General features: G+C 36.5%; 1 protein-coding gene across 11 annotated transcripts in view; it reads right to left on the reverse strand.

Annotated features, from left to right (window-relative positions):
• INPP4B (inositol polyphosphate-4-phosphatase type II B) overlaps nt 1–18,773 on the reverse strand; it is a 294,090-nt gene that overhangs the window by 94,602 nt on the left and 180,715 nt on the right. For 9 of the 11 annotated variants that reach the window (XM_048074997.2, XM_048075001.2, XM_066996676.1 and 6 more), the window contains 4 exons: nt 14,012–14,123; nt 13,537–13,692; nt 11,446–11,518; nt 5,049–5,196 (listed from right to left, as the gene is read on the reverse strand). In XM_048074997.2, the coding sequence (XP_047930954.2) occupies nt 5,049–5,196; nt 11,446–11,518; nt 13,537–13,692; nt 14,012–14,123 (489 nt within the window). The remainder of the gene's footprint in view (nt 1–5,048; nt 5,197–11,445; nt 11,519–13,536; nt 13,693–14,011; nt 14,124–18,773) is intronic. The other 2 variants (XM_013197799.3, XM_013197801.3) reach the window with 2 other exon arrangements.

An 18,773-nucleotide genomic window follows, 5' to 3' on the forward strand; every position in this document is an offset into this window, starting at 1 on the left:
GCTAAATTAAACCCATTCCTTTCTTTCTGCCTGGAAGCTCTTTCCCTTCCTGGGATATTTTATTACCTGTGTTTATTTCAAAGACTCAAATCTTCAAATAGCATAAGCATTTGAAGTTAGGTCTATGATTTATTTTAAAAGTGAAGAATAATTTTCCTGAATCACGTGACTGCAAAGAGTCTCAAATTCAGTAATACTCAGAATGGCATCTGTAGAATTTACATTTTATACCTAAATTCTATTTTTAGTAATTATCAATTGTGAATAGTTTATATATATATATATATACATACATACATATATATATATATATAAAACATTTTCCTGCTGTATCAGGATATAGTAGAATCATCTTAGGTCAAATTAAGACAATCGTTTTGCTTATATCATCGAGCTGAAACAACATTTTACTCTGACAGTTTTTATTTATCACTTCACTTCTTTCAGCTTGGAATCATATATGTGGGAAAATTAATCATATAATTAATTGCATGATTACTCAGGCATCTAAATACTTCTGTGGGTGTTTTTTTCCCCTAATTTATTAATCAGTGTCTCATTCAAAATAAACTGTGCTGTCTTTATGACATCAGTAACAATAAAATTGTACAGGGCCTTTTTTTTAAAATCATGTTTACACCTTAATGTCTCTAAATTTGTACTCTCTGCATCAAGTGACACGAAAAGACAAAATTACACCTAACTTAGTGCTATTAGAACCACAGGTAACTACAGGTAAGTGCAAAATCTAGTTAACCACATAGAAGTTAAAATTCCTTTCAGTGAAGACAGAATTTGTATTCAAATAATTACAGCCTTGAAAACAAGATTATATTTACTTCGGTTTTGTATTGTTCTGTTCTTCACTACCACATTGGAGACTCAACAAGACTTACAAGTTAGATCATTTGCTTGATATTGAATTCTTGGATTCCAGGGCATGCTGTGCACAAACAACCAGAAATTTTTACCAACCGATCTCTGAGAAGCATTGCTGATTGGTACAGAATTACTTTCTGGAGTCTTAAAATCTATGTGGACTTGGCATAGAACAGCAACACAAAGCCTCCTCTGACAGGGTAGCCAGTACATTAACATTTTATAACAACTTTCAGCACTGCTGAATAATAATGTTATCTATAGGTAACTACCACAGAACAAATCAGGAAATATTACTCCATTCCAATGTACTACAGCTTTAAACATCCAGTGTAGAAAGTAGAGCCCAGCAAATTTGACTTCATTAAGTCTGATGAAAATTCCTCTTAGACTTTAACAGAGGCCATCTTTTCCAAATTTAGTTATGAACAGTGAAATCATGAGTACAGAGAATTATATAGTATTCACACACGAAAGTAACTTCTATTCATTTATAATTGTATGGTAATAAAATGAATCACATTGCAGGTAGGCAATTGTCCACAATCTACTCAAAAAAATTTAAGGTACACTTGCATTTGTCCATTTGTATTCCTATATGCAGCATCTGATGGTGAAAGAGATGTTTTGTATCCTTTCTGATGCACAGCAGGGTAAATACTTTCACATGCATGTAGTTGAGCTACATTTTACTGCTGCATTTTTTTTTCAAGTGTTCAAAAAATTACTTCCATGAAAAATCATGCTAGGTAGTTACCTGAATTAAGGTTTCAAAAGTCTTCAAGTGGATGCCAGTTCATATTAACAGTGTCCATATAAATGTGGTGAGTTCCAACAGCTTAAAAAGTTATGGTAAGTTTACTTGGTGTAGCTTTTTCACACTACATCCATCAACACAATGTTTTTGCAGTGCCATTGTTCAAAAACAAATAATTTAAAAACTCATGCGCAAAGGTCCACAAAATCAATGCCCATTGCCAATATAGAGCATTTCTGCCTGTCTCCATTCCTCTACTGAAGTTTTATATTAAAAGAAAAGAGTAAAACATTTACCTTTCAAACGATCTAAAATTTGTCCCCATTCTGGAATATTGCAAGTAAGAATTCAAAAAACAGATCGTGAAATCTATACTATACTGACCACAGCATAAATTTGCATGAGAAAAGGCTACTGGAGTTGGGACGGGACAGCCATTCCTGATCCAGCAGGAAGCTGGAATGTGCTTTGTACTCTGGAAAGACGGGTCAAGGAAAGTTGAGCAATTTATCCTTGAAATTTGTTTACGGGCTGTGACCACAAATGCCATTGGCCAAATTCAGCCGTAAGAAGGTGAAATTGCCCTTTAGCCAAAACTGAATTTGGCCCTAAGGGACTCAAAAAGAGCTTTAGCAACAAATTTGAAAGGTATGTATGGCGGGTTCTACTGTATTTTCCTAATTCTCTTGCTATCACAGAATCATCTAGGTTGGAAGAGACCTCCAAAATCACCTAGTCCAACCTCTGGCCTAATACTAACAAGTCCTCCACTAAGCCACATCACTAAGCTCTACATCTAAACATCTTTTAAATACCTCCAGGGATGGTGACTCAACCGCTTCCCTGGGCAGCCCATTCCAATGCCTAACAACCCTTTCTATGCTGATCTAGTACAACAAAAACTACATCTACAACTACAAGCTTAGATTATACAGGCTGGCAAAAATTCTGAACAAGTTATAAACTAAGGTATAAAAGATAGGTATAAAAAATCTGGACAAGATCAGTGTAGAGAAACAGGGGAAAGGACCCACTGGAAACTCTTGAAGAAACTTTTTTTGTTTTAATAAAAAGCAGCAGAGTAGACTATATGACCCTTGTTAGAACAATAAAAATGACCATATAACTCATTAAAACTTCTTCCAAGGAGGTTTGAAGGATTTGACAACATCTTTAATGTACGAATATCTTTAAAACTTTACTCCATGCTGAAAAACAAAGTTAAACATCCTCAGTGGTTACGTATTACAGAGTATCAAGTCCAAAAATGAAAAAGGTTTGGTTAACAATGAACATTGTAGTTTTATCAAGTGATAAACAATCTTAAGAAATATGAGAAGAGAATTTAAATTACAGTTTAAAATACAATACTGAATAGGATTAACATTGAACTTGGATATCTTTTATACGTAATTGCTTCAGACTATATGGAATCCACAATAGGAATGAAACGAAACAAGCTGAGCATAATAAGTGGCCTCTGAGACAAAAATATTTATTCACTGGGGAAAAAAACATGCAGAAAAGAATACTTCAGAAGGAAAGAGCCTCAAGATGGTACACCATAATATTTATAAGAGTTCAAGAACTAGCATAGCAGTAACTTCCTTACATTAATTTACTACTTCACAAATGTAAGGAGCACACATCTTTGTAATTATTTCAGACAGCAGAGCATGTGCAAAGCTGAAGCTTCAACCTACACGCTTATACACTGATAGGCAAACAGATGCCCTTATTCCTTCCATCTGCTTATATCCTACAAAAAGGTGTTGCTCCCCTTGATCTTACCTCCTCCTTCAGACAGCCCCCCTAATCTTCTACCAGGCGCTGGTATCACACTGGCAGTCAGGAAAACCAGGAGCACTTGCCTCAATCTTCAAGCCACTTCTACTTACATTTCTTCCTCAAAGCTTTTCTTTATTTCAGTGAGTATTTAAAGATCATTTAACAGAAATAATCAATAACAAGTGTTTTTTGTTTCTTTTTTTTTTTTTTAAACTATGCCTTTATCCAAAGAGATGAATGCTATTATTTGAAATAACAACAAGCACTGTTACTTCCATTATGGCTTTGGAGACGATAATACATAAGAAGTAAAAGTGGTTAAAGTAATCCCCTAACACTTAAAAGACATTTACCCATGGGGCAAATGAAAATTTGGGCAGTGGATGAGCTGTGTATTCAGTATAATCTATTTTTATTGCATACTAAAAAACCTTACACATTAGTATTCTCAAAAAAGATTTGGCCCATAAACACCTAAACATGGTGTTAATGAATAAAATAAATATAATGATTCACATATGATTTTATAACCCATCATCATCACTATACCGAAGTATGTACCAGTCCACTGACTTAATTAAATGCAAGATTCTGGCCTGACACCTACTGTTGTATTGGCACAGAGAAATCACAGAGAAGCAGTAGATGAGGTGAATAAAAATAGATCTGAACTCCTACTGCAGGACCAACCACCACCATAAACAACCCCAGGTAAACCCCTCCGATGTGCTGCAGAAGAGGGAATGCCTGAAAATACACAGGATGACTTGGGGATGCAGAATTAGCTTACAGTGCTGCTCTTAGACATTAGACAAGATGACAACTTAGGCAAGATTCATGGGGAAAGAGGCAACATCTTTTACTACACCATCCAGTATCATTGGAAAAAGCAGGTAAGATTTTAGGGAAGCCTTGGACAACTTGAAACATTACCTTTTGTCCCAGTTGTATCAGCAGAATTTATTCAAAGGCAGATCACAATTTCAGTCCCTACAGTGGCAATTTGGGCAAACAAGTTTTAGGCCACTGGTGATCCTTATCCTCTTTTTTCCCCACACCATACATACTGTGATGATCCTAAGTCTTTCCTGATTAAAAGGCCCAACATGAGCAAAGATTTCAAAATTATATTACTTCGGTACCTTTTTCTCATGTCAAATAACGTAAATTAGTTAAAAGAAAGTGATTTATATTATCATTGCTTCTTTACTAACTATGAACATGTTATTTTCCATTGCTTGCATAATATTTATCAACGGTTTAAGTGCTACTAAGGCACAAAGCCAAACATTCTACAATGCAGTTCACACTCGTCATGTGTTGTTTCTGTATACGTTAGCTTTTCAGAAAATGTATATTGTTAACCAAATGTTGATTCTTGCACATCTCAAGTCATGACAGCATTCTAGCACCGTTCAGTGCTCAGAACTAATGAACTCACACTAGAGTCTTATAAAGTTACAAGTAATCAATTCTGTTGTTCAGTTACAGCTGCAAATTCTTAACAGCCCAAGAGCACTATATTTTGCCTATTTCATTGTTTAAATTGTTATTTTTTAAGCTCATCACATACCTTTTTCTAAGAAAAATATAGTACTGACTATTGCTACTTCCTCATCCTTACCTTCTCATATCCTCCTTTATGTGCAGATTGATCAGTTCTTTAGGAACATGGAAAGAGAGAGTGGTCTCAGCCATCTGTTCCCGGATCCTCATCCACTTGTTGTCAGAAGTAGGGAATCTATATAACTTACAGATCGGATTCTTTAACACTACAAAGAAGAAAAATTATATCATTGCTTTCCTGTGGTTATATGACTGAAAAATTTTGACAACAAACTTAATCTAAAAACAATATGCTATTTCCCCCTCCAGCTTGTACAATTATTTTTAAAACCATTAAAATTCTGTTATGTACATCAATATTTTATTTATTATAGCAGCATGAGGAGGACATATTGCTAGTACAATAAGTAATTCATATTTTGCTGTAGCAGGTATTCTGTGAATTTAGCATTTCAGTGTAGTAAGAACATAAATTATGCTCTTTATTCTTATACTTACAGTGCAATTAGGGAAAATGGAATGCAAAAAGTAAACAATGAACTTGCATACAGTCAATACTACCACATGCCATCTGCTAGAATCATTCACATTAGTAATAAATTGCACTGGACAAGTGAAGCATGTCTCACAGTTTAGCTGTATCTGACGCATCTTCTCCATGACATGCACATATAGAAATCATTAACACAAATAGATGTTGTGCATCTACTTTAATGGAAACTCAATCAGCGACATGGTCAAGAAAATGGTACTTGATAAAAATAAAGATAACAATCCTGTAAACATGTTACACACTGTTCCCAGAACACTACTGTAACTTGACATGGGAAAAAAAATATCAAGGTACTTAGTAACTTGGAAGGCTATCCTTAAAACCCACCACGGTTTCCACCTTAAAGCTCTTGCATGTTGGCTGTTTCCACTTTGACCTTACAATGATGCTCTGTAATAGAGATAGGAAATGTCTATTTCCTCACTCCCACCCCGCCATTCTTAACTGATAGGGTAAAAAGCTAGGAAAGGAAAGTTTTGTTTGACTACTTCAATAAGCTTTGTGGGGGACCAATTTTTGTCATTAAATATACACATCTGCTGCTTCCTAACACAAAATGACTTTGGACAGACATCCAAATCCTCCAACAGTACTTTCCTACCAGACTTCTGGAAAAAAAAAAAAAAAGAAAGCCTTAGACCAGGGTCCCATTGATCTGCCAGTGAACGGTCTATAACTCAAACAAATATATTTCCCATGTGCGCTGCGAGGAAACTGCTGCTGTCAAAGTGACAGCTACTAGTAGAAATTTCAGCTTCTTTTACAACTCACTGCCACCATTATTGCCTACACAGGCTGACTTAAATAGAACAAAAAACACAGGCCAAGTTATCAAAGATACACAAATGGTCTTTTATATCTAATCAAGCTCGCTTTTTTTTATAAACACAATTCATTAAGAAAGGAATGTTGCAAATATTCACATTTAAGAAATTGCTGATTTAATGTTTTCTATTCCTGCCATTGAGATCTCTTTAATCAGTCTTAGAGAAATTGGAAGCATTCAGTCTTTTTGCCTTTATGATTGATTTTACGTATAAAAGTCAGAACTTATTTTTTTTTAAATAAACATAATAGAGGATTGATGGCAATGGCCTATAAACAACAGCAGTTTTTGTTCATCACTAGCACCTGAAATACCTCAATGCCCAAGTGTCATTGCACACATTTTACAGCTTGAGAATCCCCACTACAAAAAAAAAAAATTCAAAAATTCTCCAAGCCCTGTAACCTCAACTTCCATCCAGTGTCTGGGCTCTGCTATATTACTTCATTAAAATATGCTGTAATGTTTTCCTATGCTCCTTGTCTTCTGCTGAGATTCTTTCTTAGAAAGTCAGTTTTCCAATAATGTTGACAGCCTCTACCAATCCATACAGCAGATATATGGCACCCATCATTAACAGGACATGGAATGACAATCTTCAGATGTCAGAGGGAGCTCAATAAACTTGGTTAAATCAAGTCTGGCCTTAAACAAAAACCTTAAGCAGTTTTAGGATTTAGATTAGGTGTAGTACCACCTGTTTACTATGAAGCAGGCTAATAACTTTCACCAGGAGTTTTCAACTGATGATGACCAAGACACAAACATAAAAAGGTGTAGAAGAGAGAAGAGCATTTTACTTTCCAAGAAATTTTTAAAGAAAGTTTTTCCAAGAATAACGTTTGAATTTGTACTCATAATCTATTACATTCAAAAAATTCGCCTTTGTCTGTGAGAACCTAATGCATATGCACAGAATGATTAGTTGATCAGCGTATGTACATATCAGAGCTCCACAATCTCTTTCCTCCCATCATTACCAGCAATAAAAACTACCATCAACGAAAAAAACAAAACAAACAAAATAAACAGAAAAGTAAAACTACTGCAGCATGATATCAAGGAGACTAGGTATCACTTCAGAAACATGGATCCAAAGTTGTTGCTTCTACCATTGTTAGAATTATTAAGCTATTTGTTGGGTACTATCTGAAGGTAATACCTCTGATGCTGAACTTTCAGAGTGGAATAATCTCAAGTGCTTCTAGTTCTTTAAAAAAAAAATAAAAACAGATTTTTAGAATGGCCAAAACATCTATCTTCCCATGGGTTTATGACGAAAAATTCCTTTACAAACTCAAAAAAAAAAAAAAAAAAAAAGCCTTGGAATTTTGTTTTTATAAGGAAATCAATTAATTCTAATTTGCACTGTTGCTAGAGTTCAAGGTTGTCAAAATGAGCTGCACAATACTGTGTTTTTCTTATAAACAGAGCTACTAAAGTCATGTGATTCCACAGAAGTCTCAGATACATTTTTCTTTCTAATCACACCAAGTTGTCAAAAAAAAGAAATCCAGAAGGCATGTAAAAGCACCTGAATGGTAAAGATGGCAAGACTAGATTTAGCTTTTATAAACAGTAGTTATTAAAAAGAAAGTTTCATAAACGTAATCCTTCCAGTATTTAGACAGTGATCATGAAAGGTACTGAAAAAAGCAATTCCAGATAAACTCCTGTGGTTAGAAAGAGAAAGATTTATTTTAAAAACATTTCTTTATAGCGTGAAGCCTAGAAGCCAATGTCATATATTTAACCATCTGTATTTTTGGACATTCTCATTTTTAAATTTAAAGACCTCTGTGCTTTTTATTCCATGCAATATACTTCACACTGCTTCCCCTACAAGTAAAATAAAAAAATTAATAAAAAATTCAATACTCTGTTTTCATTTTTGTTCCCTGTTCAACATAGATCAAAGCATACCGCTGCCACACACTAATTCACTAACAGTGTTTCTATTTATATTTTCCTTTTTTGGACAGATGTTTTATGCTAGGATAGGATAATTTCAACATCCTAAATTTTTGCTTAATTGCTATTACTTTTATTCTCTTTTTCATTGCAAAGGCCAATACATTTTCTTGCAAACAATTGGCAAACACTCCTGTGTTAGAAACAAACAACTGAATTTTGTGACACAAATTCAATCTCTTGGGGTATAAACAGAATACTAATAGGTGTTTGTGAAATATATTCATTCCCTCCTCACTCAATAAGTGCCTTGTAACTCACTTGAGGGCTCTGAGTTCTATATATTAAGATTTAAGTTTCAGAAGAATGCCAGCATGCACCTATGCCTACAGGCTTTAAGAACCACACAGGTTTTTTTCTTTTTTTCTTTTTTCTTCTCAATTTCATAGGTTTGAAGGCCTGATAAACAACATGAAGCAGAGTGAAACAGGAATGTTTACAACAGCATACACGTGTACTAAACACCTATGTTTGTGGAATATATGCTGTACTGTAGATAGCTCTGTATGTACACAGCAGGGAAAGTAGTACAGGCAATAGATAATACAGGCCGGCTGATAACCTCAACTTCTATCATATTACTGCTGTTCTTCTTTTTCCTTCAATCCTTGTTCTTGATTGCCTCCAATTTTGCCACACTGAAATTTGTCTAGCTTAAACTGATTATTTTTGGAAATTGTCAGTTAAAATGGTCCAGCTGCCTTGAAAATGAGGCTAAAAAACATAGGATGGTCTATGATGTTCAAGCTATGAAATCTATAATGGAAAGTTCCGTGCTTTATAAACTTGAATCCTGATGGTAAATCTTTTACAGAGATGTACGTTTTTCACAGAATCATTTAGGTTGGAAAAGACCTACCTCTAAGATCATCTAGTCCAACTTTTCAAGTCCAACCTTTTTACCCCATCTACGGCATTCCTCCCAGATCTGACAATGATGTGAAGTGTAAAGCTTTAGGAAAGAATGTAAAAATTCAAAACAGATTGACTTGAACTTAACATCTTATACTTGCACCAATTGTCTACCTCTATTGAAAATGCTTGCCTCCTTCCTAGTTTCTAATGCTAGCAAGACTGTGGATGTCTTATTCTTACAGGGTGGACGAATACCTTTTTGGGCAGAGCTAATGTGTGGTACAACATGCATGAGGGCAGCACTGCTACCCATATGAGAAAACTGATCTCCAGGCAACGCAGACAGCTTTAATCTACATGAATCCCAGTCACGGAGACATGCTGGGGAAAAAGTCTGACTGGTTGGGACAAGAGGCTGTGAGTAAAAAAGGAAAGCAAAAGTCTCCTAAGAAAAGAAATTGGGAGTTCACTAAGAACAAGGAGAAAAGAATGGGACTGACAAAACCTGTTACTGGTGCCAGGTGTCTATAGGGAAGTGCAGGCAACGCTGGGGTGAGAAGGGGAAGTCACAAGTACAGGAAGCAAAGTGAAGAATAAGTACTTATTAGAACAAACTTCCTGCATCTGAAAGCTATTTCCAATATACTGTATACTGTCATTTCTCATATGTGCATCTGCAATTCTGCTCTATCTGCAATTCTGCTGTTTCCCCTCACCTCTTTTTTAAAAAGAAAACCAAACCAACCAAAACCAACAAAAAACACTTTTGCATGTTTGACTTTGTAAACCCTGGCAATGCTGGGTGAGTTGGGGGTTTGCATTTGGATACAAGACCAACAAACAAAGATGTGTTAAGTGCTGTCAATGTACGCTGTAGAATCGCATGCAAACACTCATGACAGTGACCTAAACTTGATTATTCCTAAAGCTGACATCTATGGTGTAAGTTCCAACAACCTAACACAACTCACTCCCCAAACTACATCATTTCCCCACCAAAAATAAATTAAAAAAATTAAACCCGGCCAATGGCAAATTAAAGGAATTCAGTTGCAATCAGTGACATTTTCTCTGAATAGAAAGTTCTTTGAGACCCACTTAGCTGGATGACATACAGAGTCAGAATCAAAGAGCTGTACTGATTTGACCAAATGAAGCAACTGGCTCTGTATCTCATCTTCAAGAGCCATAAATAGATACCTAAAGATATAAGACATTGTTCCTGTCTCTAGCTATTTTCAGTTAAGGAATCTCCAGAATGAGATGTAGTTCAATCAACTAAAAGCTTCTACACACACATTTCTAGTCTCTCATTGAAGCAGTAAAAAGAAATGGCCATTCTGAAAAAGGAGTTTTTTCCCTAGTTCTGATCTAGTCTCAACAAATCACAGGAAAATACAGCTTTTACACATGCATAAGAAAACTAATTCTGTAAGTTTCTAGTGCTTCCTTCAGACTGCAAATCTTGACTACTAAGCCTCCAGTCCTACCAATGAAGTAATATGAAAAAGTTTCAATAAGGTTTTAAAAGGTTTTAAAACTTCAGTAACATTTCTCTTCAACTGCATGCTGCAAACACACAGAATACTTGACAGCGCAGTGGTTTCTGATGACCCATATAACTTATCTGCGACATTCTTACTGTAGAGCAATGGAGATTCATAAACTTGGGCTAATAAAACTTTTACAGTGCAGCATATCAGCATGTAATATTTCTCAGTATATTGAAAGAGAAATTGTTCTAGTTCAGCACTGTACACTCAAGCCCAGAGCTGACCTAGAATTGAGAATGACTTGCCAACAACTTCCTTAGTTTTAGGACATACAGCTTTCAGATCGAACTGAAATTGCCATGGCATCAACTATGAGAAAGATTAATTCTCCTGGGTATTCAATTGCAAATAGCACATAATTATTTTAACAGGACATCATGCAATGACATGACAAACTTATGAGGTTAATTCCATAGCCACTGAAGTCACAGTCTTGAAAAATTACTGATTTGTAAAGATGCTGGAGTGGGATATTTCAGTAGCATTTCAGAAAGCATAATTGACATACTGAAAAAAAAAAGTTTTCTTCACATTTCTTAACAAAATGATACTGTCAAGAATGTATAAAATATTAAAATTAAGTATCTCTACATGATTTGAAGAGCTTCTTAAGAGCTCTGCTACAATTTTTTGCAACTTCTTCAGGACCTGATAGAGCATTCCAACAGCCATCTCTAATGGAAGTTAGAATACTTACCTGCATTTAAAGAAGGCAAGTTGTCTTTGCCACTTAGGCCTTCAGGCGTTGTACACTCACGAACCAATGCACACTACAAGTGAAACACAACCACATACGTAACACATTCTGGCATAACAAGGAAATTTAAAGCAGTTCATAAAAGGCAGACTAAAAAACAACACTAATAATTTCCTAGCCTTGCCAGTAATTGTCATTTACATTTTTATTTTTACATTTGTGTTCCAATATATTGTACCAGCATCAGAACTACTGCAGAGAAAGTGAGAAAATATGATCAGCTATTACATAACAAAATAAAAACGTTTCCTACAAGAACAATGGCAGAGGCTACAATAATTTTTGACTTGTTCCATGGTTTCAGAGGGATTTCTTTCAACAAGACATTTTTCACATGCACAGTGCCAGAAAGCACTCCATGAATTTTTAAACAAGGGAAAAGTAGGAACCAGAAGAAAACTTTAAAATGTGGTTGTGGTTTACAATTAAAGTCCTCTGTTATACAAGTGAATTAGAAGAAGATTCCTTTGATTAGGTTAGTGTATAAAGTAAAAGTAGTTAAAGTTTTTGGAGAAATCAACTGGTATGAAGACATGTTAAATATACTACGATGAATATTTTGTGTTCCTCCCCCAGTAAGAAAAAAAAGTTTATGAAGGTGATAGGAAAATCAGGTAGCAGGACTCTTTCTAGATGTTCTGCTGCAGAGCTTGAAGCAAAGAGAAGACATGATGTGCTCCCTACCAGCTGACATCTCAAGTAGAACTGACTTATCAGCTCACTCCTCCCTGAGCAATCCCTTTGGCGTAGTGCGTCTAATGAGTTCACAAACCTAATACAGAACTTATCTCTTTGAAGTAATACAGCAACTCTACCTTCTCACAATTGCTTCTTGGGAATATACCCATAGATTGCATCCTCACTATGAACATGCAAACTAGGGCTCCATGATGCAACACCATGACAACTAATTCCTAAAAATTGAATCCTTTAAAGACTACAATAAATACAGCTGTCACAAGGTTACTCTTTCATGCAAGTATTAGAACCCCTTAGAAAGGTGCTATTAAAAGCATTAGAAAGGTGTTATTAAAAGCCTTCTGGCTACCCCAGAACAGATACAGACCATTAATAACATCTGAAATTACTGTGTGAAGTCTCATTCCACATTTTGAAATAGAAGAAAAATTAAAGAGAAGGCTAGAAAAAGTTAGTCTTGCATATCTTACAGAAGCTGTACAGTACAAAACCAGAAAGATTTCACAGTGTTTTCTGGCTGCTTTGGAATTGGTCCCCCTAGTCCATGGCTTTAAAAAGGCTTTGGGACCCCTTTGCCAAGGATGGTTACAAATAAAATAAAGTGTAAAATATATCCTTAGAGTTTGGCCCAAAAGCAGACTGTTTTGGCTGAGCAGCAAAGATATTCAGAACAATGCCCTTCTCTTCAAATATACATTATTTATAAGATACTATTTTTTGTTACCTCAAAAAAGAAAAAAAATGAGTATTTAACTTTGCATTTCCTACAGCGTTATCTGAACTTAGTTGATTTTTTTCTCCTCCATCAAGAGCAGAATAAGGGAAGCATCTGAAGTACATCATACTATTAGTGTCGCAAAAATTCTGTCAGTGAAAATGAGACTGCAGAGACAGCTATCAAGTGGCACCAGCTGTATTTCAGTTGTCATCATACTAGGGCCTCAGTAAAAGACCTTATTAACCACAAACCATTCAAACCCCAATTACATCATTCAGAGTGGTCATTTCTGAATCTTTCCCCAGCCCGAGCCTCTTGTCATCCATCTTTTCCACCCCTCCTTTGGTTCTCCCATTACTCCCAAATCCATTCCCACATATCTCCAAATCCCAGATATCATCCCCATCTCCACCACTTCTGGCTGCAAGACCTGCCAATTGGAGAACATTTTTTCCCTTTCGAACACCGTCTGTCCCGCCTCTTACCCCTCACCACGAGTCCCCCAGCTCCAAATACCTACATACACCCGCTGCTCAACACTACCCTGTTCTAGCACTCTGAAGCACCATTGCTGCCACCCTCCACCCCTCTAGATTTTCCCCACCACTACGTACTCCCATAAAATGCAGCTGAACCTGCCCCTTCGCAAGGGGATTCACCTCTTCTTTGGCTCGCCTGTCTGCCATTCTTTCCAGGTTTTCAGTATTGTGGGCACAGGTTGCACTTAGAAATCCACATGAACAGGACTTCAAGGGCAGAAAACAGAGGAACTGTCCAAGGGAAAAAGAAATCAGATTTATGGTGTCTCTATGGACAGTTGTTGATCAGGAGTGATTAAATAGGGTCAACTGAGGTCAAAATCAATTCTTTTTTTTCTAAAAAAGGGGAGGGACTAGTAAACTGATAACAGAATATTACTGTCCACATTTTCATGAAAAAGTATTTTTACTTTATAGAGATTAAGTGTACACAAGACTTTATTCCAGAAATTTTTGAATAACCATTTAACCCAATGTGGTATGAGTAATTTCATCATCTGGTACCTCTAATCATTTTTAATTAATTCTGCACAATGAACTGAGTGGCTACCTTTTGATCCTGTGCATCTGTTGTGATGTGGCCCATTTGCCCATCTTCGAACTCTCCCATCTTCACAAGGTTGACTTCAATGGTACCAACTGTTTTCCCACCATCAGAAGTTCTGAAAAGAAATCCCATGACATTAGGTCATCTGCAGCATCTCATTCCTTCGACAAAAATATATTCAGTAAACATTTAGTTCCCTCTTCGTTCTGTATAGCTGCTGTTCTGTATTTAACTCATTATTTACATCCATAAAGCAAACGATAACAATAAGACTTATTATGTTTACTGCACATTGCTTAAAACAAGGGAAGTTTTCATCATAAAACTGAGGATTGGAAACTTAGAAATGGTGGCAGAAAATGCTCAGAAGAGGGACTAGGAAGCTGGCAAACAAGAAAAAACTTACTGATGGAAATACACGTCTAACATTACTCTTTCTGTAACTGCCACATTCTTGAGACAACTCTCACTGCAGGAAAATAAACCCCGCTTCCACACAGATACCCTTACCGACCTTCAGAAAACAATCCTTGTGTCATGTCAGTAAAGGAAAGAAAAATCCCCCAACCGCTGTTCTCCACGCTTCACCCAGCAAAATGGTGAAACCCGCAGGTTGCAGCCCTGCTGCTGGCATAGCACAGCTGGGATGGGGCACCCGCTGCCCCTCAGCTTTGCCCTGCTGTTACACACGGGCTGTCCTACAGCACATGTTCCTAACACCGCTCCAGGTGGCAGAGCCCTGTCTCTGGGCTGGGCTCCCACAGTTTTACATCAACTTTATTTTTGTGTGCTGTAATAAGGTCTAAATTAGGTCAGAGGAAGCCAGTTCTTTATGCTGATTAAAGTTAAGCACATACATCTGTCTTTCCAGGCATGGACACATTTATGATGCCAACTCAAACCTTGCTTTTTCTACACTAAAATCTCCAAGCATAGCTACTCCAAGCTTCAAATTTAAACATTTATATTTTGTTACAAGCCACTATACTTCAGTGTGTGACTGAGTAACATATACTCATCTTGCAACTACACAGCTTAAATATGTTCTTACATAAAAGCTTGAAAATTACACATAATTCTCCATACTTTACATGTGTCACTATTTCATTTGCTGTAAGCTAAATTCATTAGTGACAATAAAATGAAACAATTAAAAATGAACCAATTCCAGATAGCCCTGCAACCCAAGAAGCCTATGTTAATTAACAAAGTATACAAAAGAAAAATAATGAAGAAAGGTTCAATGTCCAAAGGGTGTTTATGAGCAAAGGTACATATTAATCCTGAAGTATATGAAATGCCATTTAAGTGTCATCTGAATTCAGAATGTTCCCCTGAATTACTACATAGAAGTTGCATTTCATTTTTTTCCTTCCTAGGTCTCAACCACCATGCAAACTGGGCTACCTCGGCAAATGGACTACAGCATTTCTAAGGAAAAAGAGAATACAAGAGATGTTAGCATATCATACATACTTTTAAAAATCAGAGCAAATGCTTGGCTACAAGCCTGACAATTTTTCAGCAGCTTAATGTGCCCTGATCGAAGTGTCATGTGGATGATCTCATTGCCAGACTGCCTTAAATATGCAACAGCACTTGGCTGTTTCCTGAAAGGAAAAAGGTTGCATTCACTTGACCACCAGAAGTAAAATTTTGCCCTTCCATTTTTTAGGAATCATGATTTCTAAGGCTGAAGAGACCTGCAAGTCTGGCCTTGACCTAGATAAAACAGACCTGATTCAAAGTCACACCAGCATAAATTAAGAGTATAAGTGAATACTTAGCAAAAAGGTATTCAATTTGCAAATAAACTGATAAAAGCCAATGAGGTAAGTTGTTTGAGTTAAATAAAAATGGAAATGCCAGTCACACTTTCTCGGTCATCTCCTTTTCTTTAGAAAACTGAATATTCCCTCCTTGCCGTTACTAGAAGCATGCCCCCAGCATGGCAGTGAGCACTGCATTGTTTGCCTGCACAAACAGCATACAAAGGGAAGCTTTCTCCACACATATTGAAAGAAATCCAATGGATGTAATTTCACTTTATATCAATTTTTTTCAATTATTTTCTTCTCAAAATCACTCATGTTCCGTTCTAATACATCTGTAATATTACAATCTGAAACATTCAGCAACTACAAGAGCAGACAATGGAAAAGAATAAAACTGAACAGTGGGATTGTTGCATTTTAATTGTACTCCTTTCTTCATTTCTCTCAACTTTCCACATGGAAATACAAAATCACAATTAAAAAAAATCCACAAAGTTTTTTTGATGCTAGAGGCACACAAGTCAACAAAAAGCTCTATAAATGTCCAGGGAGAAGCCATCATTAGCTGTGTCACACACTGAATTTAAAATACCACTGGTGCATGAGTCTTCAAACAACAGGCATGTCACACATTTAAAACTTTCAAGCAACATCATAAGGTTAAAAATTTGCTTAAAAGAAAATTGAAAGTGAGAAACAGAACTGATGCAGTGGGAAAAATAAAAGAGCCCACTGACCACATTGAAATAAGATAGAAAATTGTATTATTTTACTTTGCACTAAAACAAACAGTATCAGACATTAGATACACACATTTCATGCCATTTGCTTGGACAGACAGGAAAAGACACACACACTCAAGCAGAGCATCAGGAAAATAATTAACTGGCTTTAGGATACTTCATAATTTATTAGGTTAGAAAAAGCTTATTTGCTGTTGTATAATAAAGCTGAGAAGTGCACTCTGCACTGACATGCTGCAGTGAAGACCGTCCCTACAGCAAAATGCTTATAGGCACAAGACAAGATTCAGCACAGACCCACAGGAGTTCAGTACTGCACAACAAGGATCACACCTTGACAAATCTGCATCACGACTTTACTAACATACACAGTGGGGATGGGGAACAGAACAGTAAGAATAAATACGTGTCAATGTCAAGAAGCCCATATTTGGCTGTAACTCTAGCTGGCTTCTGGAATTGGAAAATTCCCGATGATTTTTATTTCTTTTAAAGCAGCTTGGGACAACTGCCCCATGTTTGTCCACAGAGCGTCTGCATTCGGAATATTGTCAATAAAAACGGAGACAAGGTGGTAGAAAAGTGATTTCTAAACCAGACTGGGAATGCAACACCAGAGGATGCAGGCTTCAGCAGCAAAGCTGGCAATGTTTCAGTCTATCAGTAACCATTCGGTCCAACCTGCCTGCATCCCCCATTGCTCACTCCACATGCCACAGCTACAGTCCTGTGACAATCTACACCAGAGGCTCTGCAGTCCCATCTTCTCATGAACCTGGAGGAGGTGGTTCTGAGTGAAACTGTAGGTTTTGAACTTCAAGAAATCCTTTCATCAGAGTTAAATGCAATGCTGCTATTCAGCTCACTGAGTCAAATCCAGACATTTGTGAAGTTGTCCTGAAATCAGCTCAGGTTTAAAGCTACAACTGCTTACTAACGCTTCTAATATTCAAGTTTATCATATGCATGGATTTGCTTACTATCCCAAGTCCTTAAGGACCTCCAGGTTAATATCAACTCCCTCAAATACAAGACAAAGAGCTACCCAGTACCATCCCGAACAACAAAAATGCATGCCCACTTTACTGATGATAAAAGGTTCATGTGGGCATCCAGAGAGGAATAAACTAACAAGCTAGCAGTGGAAAAGCAGGTGAGTTAGATGGACTGAGAACTGCAGTCGTTTGCCTCCAATGCAGTACTCATTGAGTCTCATTACTGTGTATTGAGCATGTAAATTTAGGCCTGCTAATTGGTTCCCATGGCTATACCTTTCTTCCCAAAAAATGGCTTAAGAACACAAAGAAAAAGAGAAGCAGACTGTGTATTTGCATAACACTGTTAATTATAGATGACAAAGTGACTGCCTGAAAAGCAAACAGCATGATTTTCAGTCTATCAGGCAACCCCATTCTCCAGTGCATAATAGACAACAAACGAAATTAGCACAAACTAACATACATACTGCCATAAAATCCATTTTCTCCACTGATGCAATATATTTTGCAATACGTAAGCACAAAATTGCTGTTCTTGTATAGAAATGTTGCTGCTTTTGTTTACTCTGCAAAACCACAGTAAAGCCTATCTCAACCAATATTGATTTAAACAAGTCCACTGGTAAAAAACATTTTGTAAAATGCTGAGATAAATAAAGTTTTGTGATGTTCAATCCGTTCTCCATTTTCATGATTTCAGTGAAATGTTGATTAAGCTTCATGTCAAAACAAGTTTCCCCTCAACTCTCTGGGAGATTTGCCTGGCTTATAAAAGCCGAGTTGTTGTTCATCTGCTTCCTGGGGTGGATTTCGTGACACAAAGCAGCCAAGAAACAGTTTCAGGAAGGAGACCAGGTAGGACTAGTTGTAGACAGACTCATACCGAATTTTAATAGAGAAAAGTAGCTAAATATATAGTATTCTATAGTAATTATTTCCGAACAAAGTTACATGTACTTAAACAACTGCAAAAATGACAGCGCTGCTTTCAAATCTTATTTAGTTAATCCAACATAGTGAATATAACTCCTCTTCAAGTGTAGTTACATGTCTGCTGGCCCACTGAACTACAGGATGTTTGAGGGGCAGTGTTATGAGGAGGAGGAAAAGCTGGGGGGACTTGGTTTTTATTTTTAAATGGTGTGTCAGGATTATTTTTTTTCCACCTTTTCAGAAAACAGATAGCTTAACTCCTTTATTGTAAAGAAATAGGTTTAGTCCTGCTCAAGATTAACAAAAATACAACAGC

Source organism: Anser cygnoides, chromosome 4 (assembly GCF_040182565.1).
Source record: "Anser cygnoides isolate HZ-2024a breed goose chromosome 4, Taihu_goose_T2T_genome, whole genome shotgun sequence".
NCBI classification, from domain to species: domain Eukaryota; kingdom Metazoa; phylum Chordata; class Aves; order Anseriformes; family Anatidae; genus Anser; species Anser cygnoides.